We start from the raw sequence: 13,305 nt of genomic DNA on the forward strand, positions 1-13,305 counted from the left end.
TGACGTGTGAACCACCTATGGCCCAGCAAAGCCTGGTCTTTTTGCTCTCCTGGGAAATTGCACCACACTTCCCTCCAAGTCCTATTCAATTGGGGCCTTGATGGAAAACCCATCAAAACAATATTAACAATTAAACAGTTTGAGATGATCATCTATTCTTCTAAAATTAGGGCTTTCTAGGCTAATGCAGTTTTCCCCTTAGCTCTACTTCATAGGCATTAACACGGCAGGCAGGATGTATTTACCTAATCAGCTACATTTCCCCCCAAGTATTAGTTCTGTGATTTACAAGTATAATTTTCTCAGTAAGGGAACTAGATTTTTCTCTCTTTAACTTTTTTTCCCCCTGCAAATTCTGCCTTTTATAATGTCTGCTAATAGAAGCAAACCCGCCAATGCCCTTCCTGCAAAGTAAAGTAGTGTGGATGAAGTCGTGGCTCTGATGATACCTGTACATCTTTATTCACAAAGCAACTTAAGTGTCCACAATCTCGATAGGCTGTTTTCATGGACAGTGGGTGGCATCTTCCTGTCTGGCTCTTTCCTGAGGTCCTGAACACACCCAATTTTCTCCACTTAATAATAATGGTTGAACCCAAGCCGGCCTGCTCACCAGCCACAGCACGATGCGATGTGACTGTGCAGGAACTCAAGTGTGCCCCGACCCGCCCCCCCCATCGGGCCCCGACCCCCGGGCGGCCGGGCCGCTGCCCTGCGCCCTGGGCGCACGGCGGTGCCCAAGCGCGCGGGCCGAGCGCGGCGCTCACTCACAAGGCTCCGGCGAAGCCCGGCGGGCAGCGGCACGCCCCGGTGGCGTGGTCGCAGGTGGCCCCGTTCTGGCACTGGCAGCGCTGCCGGCAGTCGTCGCCGTAGGAGCCCGGCTCGCAGCGCTCCTCGCAGCGCCAGCCGCGGAAGCCCGCCGCGCAGTGGCACGCGCCCGTGATGGGGTTGCAGCGCGCGCCGTTCCGGCACTGGCACCGGCTGCTGCAGTGCGGGCCCCAGTGGTCGCCGTCGCAGGCTGGGGACAGAGACAGAGGTCAGGGTCATAGGCTGGGGATGGAGATCGAGGCCAGGGTCGCAGGCTGGGCGTGGAGACATTGATACGGGGGGCATCGGAGTTGGGGTGTGGATCCCGGCGGGGTTCAGAGCCAGCTTCCCTCCACAGGGCGAGGTTGGCCGGCACCTCAAAACTATCCCTTAGCGCCACACCTGTGTTCTACCACCAACCCACGAGGACACCAAATGGGCTGGGCCTGCTCCCCCCCCCCCGCACCCCCGGGCCTCCTCTTCACCCCTTTACCTAAACCCCACCACTCCAGCTCCCTAAGCCCAGGCTGGAGGTGGGAGAGCCTGCCGAAGGGTGGGGGCCGGCCAGGGGAGGACGCTGGGGAGGAGGGGAGGCGGCATCAGGCATCAGGAAGGACCCACAGGGAGTTCTGTGCTCAGGGAACCGTGTGAATCACAGCCTGTGGACCAGGGTTTGGAAGGGAAGGGTTTTAAGAAAGGGAGGGAGGGGAAGATTTCTTTCTCTCCCAGAAAGGATGGGAAAGAGCAGGAAGAGGCTGCTGGTGAGAGGTAGTAGGGGTGAAGCTACAGTTCAGTCAGTAACAGAGGCCGGAATCCAGCCGTGACAGGGACTCAGGAGCGGGGCAGGTCAGGCTGCTACAGACTAGGTTCTTCTAGGGGGAAAACTGGGTCTGCATTCAAGAGATCAAGCAAAACGTGTGTGACCGAGTCACTCTGATTACTTCCAGAAGAAAAGACTGGGGGAAACAGACTAACATCTTCAAATTTACTGACCTATTTTTTAAAAAGTAGGACAATCCTAAGCTGAAAAAGGAAAACAAGAAGAAAGAGAATAGACACACACAGCCAGCTAAGACAAGAACAGATGAAAGGTGAAATTCAAGCCCGACTTGCAGGGAAAAGGAGGGATGGATGCAAAAACCAGTGAATTAGGAAGAAAATCCTAAAAATTCTCAAAGGCTGACAATAGATCTCAAAAGATATTTCCTGGCCAACAGTACATTTATTTATTTATTAGATGCCATAAAACCACTAGGGAAAATACACCCTACTTAGAGCTCTTGGGATAAATTGCATTTATGCCTTTTTTAAAAAGTTGTTTCATTAAACTTTTTGTAAATTCAGCAGATTTCAAATAGCTACTGTAAAAAAAAAAACTTTAGGTACATAGCAAGCATCTTATTTCAAGTGGTGGCATACATCTATAATCCCACTGACTTGGGTGGCAGAAATGGAGGGATACAGTCTGAGGCCGAGGATAAGAGCATGAGATCCTGTTTGAAGAACAAATTAAAACTTAAAAGGACTCAGGTTATGGCTTAAATGGTAGAATCACACAAAGCTCAGGTGCCCAATCCTGGATACCAACATGTAGGATCCATCTCCCAATGTTAGAATCTACCTCTACTTTCAAAATACCAAAAGGTTTAAATGAATAATTCTATATTTAATCAGTATGGCTTTGCTCTCATTAGTATTTTAATAAACACACTTTAACAGAATTAAAAGCAATGAGAGAGAATTATTGAACTTAAAGCAGATCTAGAAAGCAATCACCTAAGAACCCACAATCTTCTTTCATAAAAATAAGATTAGATGGTGATTGCAAAATGAGAATTAAGCTTAATTGTTATTCCTGTTGGTTGTTTCTTTTATTGTCTATGGATAGTTTGACACAGAATTATTTTTTTGAGGATTGTAACTCTTGTGATCTAGAGTGTTAAGAAGTTATAGTCTACATACTGCAACCTTAAAACTTTTACTTCTTTTCTATCAGTTTGTTCACTTCTGCTCATCTCCGCTGAACTTTCTCAAAGTTTCCATTCTTTTTCTCAAGGCTAGCTCTCTACCATTTAAGCCACAGGGCCATTTCCAGCTTTATTGGAGATAGGAGTCTTGTATACTTTCCTGACCTAGCTGGTTTGTAAAATAATCCTTAGATCTCAGCCTCTTGAGTAGCTAGGATTATAGGCATGAACCACCAGTGTCAGGATCAGAATCTGTTTTATAAAACCTGTTTTATAAAAACAGAAGAGTAGTAGAAAGAAGCTGGGTGCTGGTAGCTCATGCCTGTAATCCTAGCTACTCCCGAAGCTGAGACCTGAAGATCACGGTTTGAAACCAGTCTCTGAGACTCGTATGTCTAATTAACCACAAAAAGCTGGAAGTGGAGCTGTGGCTCAAGTGGAAGAATGCTAAGCTTTAGCAGAAAAGCTCAGGGACAGTGCCCAAGCCTTGATTTCAAGTCCCATAACTGACAAAAAAAACCCAAAAAACCCACAAAACTCAAAACAACCAAAAAACAGAGGAGAGGTAGAAAGAACCAGAGACATGGAAATAACAGAGCCGGTCCCTTCTTTTTTTATGAGCCTTTTCTAAACCCTACCAACAGCTTCTAGAAAAGCAAGCAGAGACCAAATCTATCATTTTGGGATTAGACAAAAACAGAGCAGGGAAGGAAGAGGAGCTGGGGGGGGGAGGGGGGGAAGGGGAGGAAGAGAAGGAGGAAGACCTTAAAATCTTAAACGATCCCATTATGCTCAGAATGTGTCTATAACAAACACTGATAATTATCAGCAAAAAGAGAAGGGTTTCAGGATTCTAAAGAAATGATATTCTGCTGACATGGTTCATTTCCGGGCTGTATCTCACCACTGTGGTATGCTTTGAAGTGACAGCTCCCGGCTTTGGGCTGTTCTTTCCTATGGAAGGCCACTGATACATGGATCTCACAATGCAAATACTGTGTCTGAACATGAGTGCTCTGGGAAAACATCATGGACATAGACAAGTTTCTAGATAAATATGTGGGAAGTCAGATAAGTAAGGACCCCGAGCCTGGGTGTCAGACATTACAGGGACTGCTTTGCCTTCTTTTGCTTGTCACAGCTGGCTACTTCAAGATACTCATTCTTAAAAGCATCCAAGTTACATGGTCTGCAGCACAAAAGCCAGCTTTCTTCCCTGAGTCCTGCAAGTTCTAGGGTACAATGACTTTGTCTAGACAAGACTCAGAAGTTGTTTGTTGTGTTTAGTGCAGAATTTGACTGGTTTGCCTCCATTGAAGCACCATGTTTGAGCAGAGAGTTTGGGGAGGCTTTAAATGAAAATGGGTGGCATCTTATTCTTAACACTTTAATCTCAAAGGGAAAGAGTTCCACTGTCTCAGAGAAAATGAGGGGTTGGTTACTCCCACTGACAGCTTGAAAAATAATGTCATTAACATAGGAATAGTTTTAGCATCCTAATAGGAAAACATTAAGAAGTAGAGTAACAAAATTGTATTTCAGATTAAGTTGGAAGGAATCTGAACACTGGTAGTGACTGGTTTCGGCTACTCATGTGCTAACCACTGGGAATCGACTCCTAGGTGCTACATGATCTCATTTGTGCAGATGTTACAGGAGACAGCCCAATGAGGCTCTCAGACAGGCACGGACAGCTTGCTCTAAGAAGCTCTCATAATCATTTGGAAATAAAAGGAATTTAAAACTACCATGAACATCACCAGTAGATAAGCCATGCTTCCAGCCCCAGTATAAACTAGTAAAGAATTTCTTTCAGAATCAGGAGCTCGTATTTGGAACCCTTGTGGCTGGAACATCCAATAACCCCAGGAAAGATGGGCTGCCTTCTTGGGTTCCATACTGTAATTCGTTCAGTTGAATGTCAGACTTGGAGTTCAAAGATGAACAACAGAGAACACACTTCCTGGAGGATTTGGCTTAGTGATGACTGACAACACAATGGTAGGTATGAAATGCTGTGGAGTAAGCAGTAAGGTAAGGGTATGGACTAGGTACAATGAGAAAACCATGAAGATAGTTAACCATGGATGTGCGGGGGCAGGGCCTATGGGAAGTATTACATTTGCAAGAATGATACAACAGTGACCTAAAAGTCCATGAACTGCATCTTGGGCTTTGTTGTCTTCTTTAGCTGTGTGCATGGAAAAAAGGGAGCAGATAAAAGGTATAGACTCAGAACAAGATAGTAGGACTCTACTATCACTACTTCTAGCTCCCTCCATCTGTCCTCTCCAATCTTCCAAATGAAGCTGAAGAACTTCTGTCCTTCAGGCACATTGTGTGTGTGTGTGTGTGTGTGTGTGTGTGTGTGTGTGTGTGTGTGTGTGTGTGTGTGTGTGTGTGTGTGTGTGTGTGTGTATGCCAATACTGAGGCTTGAACTCAGGTCCTTGGCACTATCTCTTAGCTTTTCCTCTTGAGGCAGGTGCTCTACCCCTTGAACCACAGCTTCATTTCTGGTTCTTGTTGTTTAATGGCGATAAGAATCTCATGGACTCTCCTGCCTGAGCTGGCTTTGAACCACTATCCTCAGCTCTCAGCTGTCTGAGTAGCTAAGATTATGGACATGAACCATTGGCACTCAGCCTTCAGGGCCAGTTTTGAGACCCGACATTATCTTTGTAAATAATACTATCTACTTCGCTTGCCTCTCACTTTGCATTTAGATCACAGTTTTTATATGTTTGCCTGTTTCAGATCATGCAAATGAAATTATCACAGACACTGGCACACATTGATACTCTTTTTTGATTGCAGCTATAGTCAATAAACACATTATGACAGTCATTTACTTGACAATAGTGGTTGGACATATTCTGATTTCAACATTGTTAAACTGTGAAAATTTGTGTCCTGTCATCCACAAATAGGATGTTCATGGTGTTGAGACTAATATAATGACACCGTATCCCTTCTAATTTTGTGGAAAGCAGTGCTCTTATGCAGTTTGACAGGAGACAAAATTGCTAGTCTTTGTAGAGTTTGCTCTGGCTATGTGTATCAAGAGCCTTTTACCTGGAATTCTCTTTTTGAAGATTTTTTTTCCAAAAGAAATGAGCTTACAAAGCTTATGTTTGTAAAGATCAAAGCATTTCATAATTCCTAAGTGCTTACCTCCTCAATAATACTTAGCTGTGCTCACCATTATGTTCTAAGCATTTGCGATGGATTAACTCTGAGTGAGCCTATGGAGAAGCAACTGAGATCCACGCTATACAAGTAGTGAAGAATTTAGCGCAGCCCTCCTGTCCCCCAAGTGGGCGTCCTTCACTATCATACTGCACACTCTGAAAGGATGTTTGTCTCAGCATACTTCATGATCACAAAAACCCGGAAGCAACCTAATTTTCCAGTAATAATGGGACTAGTTGTGGAAAAAGATATACTTTGACATCAGAACTTTGTACAATTAAAGTTATATAGTGAAAATATTTAATGAATAGAAGGAATCCCTGCAACATAACACTTTTAAAAGTAAATTAAACAACAAATCTATACCACATGATCCAACTTTAGCAATGAAAGGAGCCAGAGGAAATTGCCATTAGTTTAGGTTCAAAGTGGCCAAATGTCTTCAAATTCTCAGATCTCAGTCTCTTGAGTAGCTAGGATTATAAGCATTCGCTACTGGCGTCTGGCTTTATTTTTAAATTTTCTTTTGATGCTTTCAATTTTTTTTAACTTCACTTCGTTAAAGTCATGCATAATAAAGTCATAAATAGGGCAGACTTGCTGGACTGTTTCTGACAAGTCCTGAGTATGACGCTTGCATTATCAGGGATATGGTGAAGCTCTTTTACTGACAGAAGTCTTGCAGCCACACAATGAAATAAGTATAATGAGTCCAGTATTCCCATGTGCAACACACATTCACAACTCTCTTGCCTTCAACGAGAGGAGCACAATGAGAGACAAACAGAAAAGCTGACGTGTGGAAGGTGCTTGGGAGAAGGGAGGAGGGACACAAGAACGCATCTCTCATCCTCCTTCAGCAGAGGGTGGGTGACATCATTTTGTTCTTAGGTGATGTTTACCATCGAGTTCACCTCCTTACAACATTCCTCAACCACTAGCTGGCTCATCAAGGAGGAATTATTTAACATTAAACAGACCTATGCCCTGGCTAAAACTCACAGATAAGAAATCTTGGCCATGACTTTGACCTTGGTTGTACCTAATTTTCTTTATTTTGTGCCAATACTGGGGCTGGAGTTCAGGGGCTGGGCACTGTCCCTTAGTAGTTTTGCTCAAGGCTGGTACTCTTCCACTTGAGCCAAAGCTCCATTTTCAGTTTTTTATAGACTTCCCTGCCTGGACTGGCTTCACACAGAATACCTTAGATCTCACCATTCTGAGTAGCTACGACGGCAGATGTGAAGCATTGGGGCCAGTTTAATTTACTCTTTAGAAAAGAGAATAGTGGGACAGACAAAGGACACAAAATTATGTGTGCCAAACACAGATCCAGTGGCAGCAGCAGTTTTACTTGTGGTGTGCACATTGAGGATACCTCCACCCACTTCCAACTCCCCCCCAGTCCCACACCCCCCGCAAAACAAACCACAAGAATGCCCCAGGTCAGTAAACTCCAGAGGGACATGAAGCTGAAATAACACACCTGGCATTGGTTTCTGCTATTTGTTTGACTTGCATGAATCATGCAAGCCAAAATGGACAGCCTGGTTCTCACAATCCCAAAATAAAGTTACTCAGCAACTCTAGAAAGTAAGCCTGTAATAAACTCAAGCCTGTAATGGAATCCAGAACTGCCTTACATCTATTCAGAATGGCCAATTAGTAAAACAGAACTAGGAAAATGGAAAGGATGAATGATGTTGGGCGAGTGATCAGGGAGACTAACAGGTAGACTGTCATGCATATTGATCACAAACTGACATATTGAATTGAAACCTTACTTAAAGATATGTCAAAAACTAGACATGGGTATTTTCCGCTTGTGGATAAGTTTATGTCCAGCAGTATAGGCTTCAAGATAAATGGAGAAATAGAAAACAATTGCAAACTTTACTCATCGTAGCATAAAGAGAGTGTCTAAACTGGCATGTTGAATTGAAATCTCTTTGTACAACTACTTAAAAATAATTCTAAAAATTTTAAGGGAAAGATTGTCATAAATCTGGAGAAACTCACTGGTCTCATAGATTTCATGCAATCCTATGGACTTGATTCTGTCTGTTTATCTGTGTTAGTGGTTCACCAAGTTAAGACCACAGAAGCAACTTAAAACATTCTGTGAGGGCTGGGAAGGTGGCTCAGTGGTAGAGCACTAGCCTTGCATGCTCCAGGCCCTGGGTTCGATTCCTCAGCACCACATAAGAAAAAAGCCAGAAGTGGCGCTGTGGCTCAAGTGGTAGCATGCTAGCCTTGAGCTGAAGAGCTGAGGGACAGCGCCCAGGCCCAGAGTTCAGGCCCCATGACCGGACCTCCCCCCCCCAAAAAAAACAAAACATTCTGTGAATTCTAAGATCCTCTTGTAAGGCAACTGCCCCGAACTATAAAGCAACAGGAATGAAAGTTCTGTGTAGGTGTATTTGATATGGACAACTCTAGATAAACCAAATCAAGATTTTAAAAATTGGTTTAATCCCTCTGGGTTCTAAGAACTAATTGTGAAATTATATAGGGACCAACAACCTTGGAGATACACATTTACAAGATGTTAATGGGAAGGAAAATAACAGACTAGCTCCTAAGACTCAAGGTTGACATGGTAGAAAAGATGCCAGTTTTAGTACATAAGCAACCTAATTAGAATTGTGTGTAGCATCAAAGATTATCATGGCCCTTAACATATAAATGTCAAGTATCTACTAGGACGTATCAAAGTCTCTCTCTGCCTTGAAAAACTCTGAAGATGTTCTCCATTGAATTTAACCACCAGAGAACCCATGACAACAAAAGAAATTAACAGGGAAGGAAATTCATCTTCTAACATATAAACAATGCACCAAAATATCACTTTTTTAGTAAACTTGTCTACAAAAATGAGTGTTTTTTTTAGCTGAGACTAAGATAATTTTCTGTTGTCTCAAAGGCTAGAAAAACATGGTTCTCTCTGAAACAAACACCCTTTCTTCCTATGCCCGGTCCCGTGTGTCTCCAGCTTTTCATCTCTCTGTGATTTCATTCTTCAGGCTTCGGGCTAAGAAGGCTGTGGTGTGTCCTTCCCTTTGTTAATGAAGAAGAAAAGATGAAGATCTTTTCAACACATCAAGCACTCTCAAAATAAAACAGCTTTGCAAAGCTTCCCCATCCATGAAGAAGAACAATAAAAATGTTATTTTCCACATCCCCTGAAAGTACTAAAACCTCACGTCCTTCACATGTCAAAAACCCACCGAGAGCTGACGGAGGGCCACCCAGCGCCGCTTAGCTCCTTGCCACCAGTGGCTGGGAAATGACCATTTCTCAGTGAATGGCCGTTTCTCCAGTGCATTTTCAAAGCCTGAACTGTACATTTTATAACTCTCTCATGGGCTTATCTCCAATTAGGAGTCTGAGAAAAAAGATGTAAAATGTTTATTCTTTAATACACCTTAATACCAACATGGTGGTCTCTCAGAGAGAGCATATGATGACCCTGTTCACAACTCAGGGAAATCTAAAGAATGGAAATTGTATTGCATAAGCTAGGTGTAGGTGGTTCATGTCTGTAATCCTAACTACACAGGAGGCTGAGATCTGAGGATCGCATCAAAAGTCAGCCCCACGTAGGAAAGCCAGTGAGACTCTATCTCCAATAAATTAAGAAAAAGTCAGAAGTAGTGGAAGAGCACTAGCCTTGAGAAAAAGAAGCTCAGGGACAGTGTTCAAGCTCAGGCCCAGAGTTCAAGCCCCAGGCCCAGGAAAAAAAAAAAAAAAGGAAGGAAAAGAATTGAGTTGTATAGCTAACCGCTCTACCAGTAGGTCAGTTGATTGGTTATGCTGCCTTAAATATCTGCTAAAAGTTTAATGGTCAAAGGTTGTTAACCCCAATATTTTCACTCAACACTACATGTAGGGACATATATTAAGACCATGACCATAGTTACCTGTAGAGAAGGAATAAGGAAATAACCTGGAGGTGGGTTTCAGGAGGAGACTTTAGTTTTCTGTGCAGTGTTTCTCTCTCTGTCTCTCTCTGTCTCTGTCTCTCTCTCTCTCTATGTCTCTCTCTGTCTCTGTCTCTGTCTCTCTCTCTCTCTCTCTCTGTACCGTTCATTGTTTAGTAAACATGGCATAATGATACAATGCAATAGAATTCTCAGTCAGAAAACCTGGCCTCTGTTATAGTATTATTTATAGTCTCTTGTCATCAGAGAAGCTTTTCTCAAGAAAATTATATTAAAAAATCACCCAGTTGGCAGTGAGGGCTCTGTGTTCTTACTGTTTTAGGCAAAACATTTTTGCTGTCTGGCCTTTCACATCTCATACCCAATATGCAGATAAGAATTTGCTGATGATACTGGGCTGGATACTTAATCTTCAATACTCTTTCCCCTCCTTTTTCTCTTTTGCCCAATGTTGTGATGGAAAGAAAATGTGCTGGACATGAACCTCTCTGTTCTTCAATAGCTCTGCCACCCTCTAGCACCGAACATGTGTATTTTTTTTTTTTTTGTCGGTCGTGGGGCTTGAACTCTGGGCCTGGGCGCTGTCCCTCAGCTCTTCAGCTCAAGGCGAGCGCTCTACCACTTGAGCTACAGCGCCACTTCCGGTTTTCTGGTGGTTTATTAGAGATAGGAGTCTCAGGGTCTCTCCTGCCTGGGCTGGCTTTGAACCGCGATCCTCAGATCTCAGCCTCCTGAGTAGCTAGGATTACAGGCATGAGCCACCGGCGCCCGGCTTCGAACATGTGTATTCTTACATGATAAGTCTGACTTTAGGCCAGTCTCTTTCAACAGATGAAGAAATTCTAGTTACTCCGGAGGCAGAGATTGGGAGGATCACAGTTTGAGGCCAACCCAGGAAAAAGCTAGTGAGATTTACCCCATCTCAATTAATAAGCTCTGTGGAGGGGTTAATAGGATTATGGAGGTGCAGACCAGCTCCAAGAAAGATGTGAGACCCCACCCTAAAAATAACCAAAGCAAAAGGAACTGGGTTGTGGCTCAGCCTCATGACTAGAAAGCTTGAGGCCCCAAGTTCAGAAACCAATACCACTTTTATCTCCAATGAACCACAAGAAAAAAAGCTGGAAATGGAGCTGGAGCTCAAGTGGCTCCAGCCTTGAGCAAAAGAAGCTCAGGGGTAGCACCCAAGCTACGAGTTCAAGCCCTAGAACGGCACAATAAAGTAAAAAAGTAAAATAAAATAATGTAGGACACTTCATTTCAGCCAACTGACAACATTACCCTTGATGACAAGATTGATGTACTCTACTAGAGTCGGGTAGCAGTCTAGCTTGTAGAACGAGGAAATCAGAGTCTAATTCATCACTATCTTCTCTGAACAGAGCCACCAGAAACTATCTCTTAGGTATTCCATGAAAGAAATTATGAAGATTTATGGTGAAATATATTTCTGCTGCTTCTATGAACATTTTAAAAACGCTAGTCTAAGTTATAGCTTGCTATTTATTTGATAAAAGGAGAGTCTAAAAAGGTTAATGGAATTCTACTCATTGCTATGTGATTTGAATTCATTTGTAGGCTGAATTTCTTTGTCTAGTTTCCTGCTATTCATACTCCATTTGCGTACAAATGAACAGCTCAAATCAATATCATCGTGCAAAATGTCCACCTTGAGAAACACTATGAAAACATTTAGATGACAAAATTACTAAGCATTTTCCATTCGTATACATGCAGCCTTCCAGCCATGAGCCACGCGATCACACCACTGTGTGTCGCGTATTCCTGATAGCGACATTCCATTCCATTACTGTTTTCTGTCTTCTGGTGGGGGGCGGGGGAGGCTGGCAGATCTATCTGTCAAGTTCATGAAGCACACCTTGCCTGGACTCTGCAGTTGTATTGCAGCTTCTAGTTTACAGCGCAGACATCTTGTGCTGTGTTCTCAAAGATGCCTGTGTCTGCCTTGCTCATATCAAGATAAATCCTGAAGCCACAAGAGCCTGTTCTACTAATGTCAGTGGATGAAAGGCCTCAACGCATGGCCTTTCCCTAGAAGACCTCTGGCCATCTCCTCCTCAACTCCTACGAATGTCTTGCTTGTTTGTTACCAATGTTCAGCTCCTCTGTTGAGCTGGGAGCACTTTAAAAGAAGAGAGAGAGCCTTATTCACTTCTCACCTCTCATTTTATACCCATCCCTGCTCCTGCACATCCATTCCTTTCTTTTTCTAGCCATAAATATTTGAACATTGCCGCATACCCTGGCCCAGGCTAAGTACCAATGACAGCTAGATCACAGTGAAGGTAACATTTTTTTTCCAGACTTGGGGCTTGAACTCTAGGCCTGGGTGTTGCCCCTCAGCTCTTCAGCTCAAGGCTCTACCACTTGAGCCACAGCGCCACTTTGATTTTCTGGTGGTTTATTGGAGATAAGAGTCTCACAGACTTTTCTGCCCAGGCTGGCTTTGAACCATGATCCTCAGATCTCAGCCTCCTGAGTAGCTAGGAATACAGGCATGAGCCACCAGAGCCTGGCTTGAATATAACATTTTAAAAATGAGGTTTACCTCCTTAAGGGGAAGACAGACTTAAACAATAGCCAAACTCCACTACCATAAAAAAAAACAAGTGAACAGACCAAATATGTTTTTAAAGAGTGCCATTTTTACGAAGTTTAAAAAGGAGTTAAATGCCATTGTCTCACACCCTGTAAGCCTAGCTACTTAAGAGGCTGATAATAGAAGGATCCAAATTCAAGGAAAGAAAAGTCTGCATGTTTCCGTCTCTACGGACGGCAGGATGATGCCTGTGATCCTGGGAAGGAGCGGAAAAGTTACATTGGCAGACCTTGGGCAGGACACCTATTCTAACCAGCGAAAAGCAGGACTGGAGGCGCAGTTCAGGCTGTAAAACATGCCAGCACTAATAAGTGCAAGGACACGATTTCAAACCCCTATATCAGCGAAATTAATTAATTAATTAATTAAAATGGAGATGGAAAACAGGGGACAGAGGACACTTTGAATAGGGAGGTCAGGGAAAGGCTCACTGTGGCAGAAAAAGGAAGTCAGAGGTGAGGAGATGCAATATCCTGAAATGAGAAAACGGGGCATCGAGGAGCCAGAGCAGACCCGGCGGCTTGGCACGCCATGGACTTTATCCTGATTATTCGGGGAAGCACTGGGGAATTTGGGCACCCGGAGCATGGTGCTCTGAAGGCCGTTTTCACTAGCTCACTCTGGTCTTGGTATGGAGAACTGACTCTAGTGGGGTGGAGACAGAAGCAGAGAAGCCAGCGGGACCTGGAGAGGCTGTGGCTTGTGTGGAAGTGCAAGAAATGTACAGCAGGAGAGGCATGCACAAAGGCTGGACTGATTGGGGTTTCTGGAGATAAACCA

At 43.7% G+C, this 13,305-nt stretch overlaps 1 protein-coding gene across 1 annotated transcript in view; it reads right to left on the reverse strand.

Moving 5' to 3' along the window:
* Megf10 (multiple EGF like domains 10) overlaps positions 1–13,305 on the reverse strand; it is a 90,221-nt gene that overhangs the window by 50,628 nt on the left and 26,288 nt on the right. The window contains exon 4 of the mRNA XM_042674451.1: positions 772–1,018. Within this exon, the coding sequence (XP_042530385.1) occupies positions 772–1,018 (247 nt within the window). The remainder of the gene's footprint in view (positions 1–771; positions 1,019–13,305) is intronic.

Source organism: Dipodomys spectabilis, unplaced genomic scaffold (assembly GCF_019054845.1).
Source record: "Dipodomys spectabilis isolate Male_0828 unplaced genomic scaffold, ASM1905484v1 ptg000019l, whole genome shotgun sequence".
Classification (NCBI taxonomy): Eukaryota; Metazoa; Chordata; class Mammalia; order Rodentia; family Heteromyidae; genus Dipodomys; species Dipodomys spectabilis.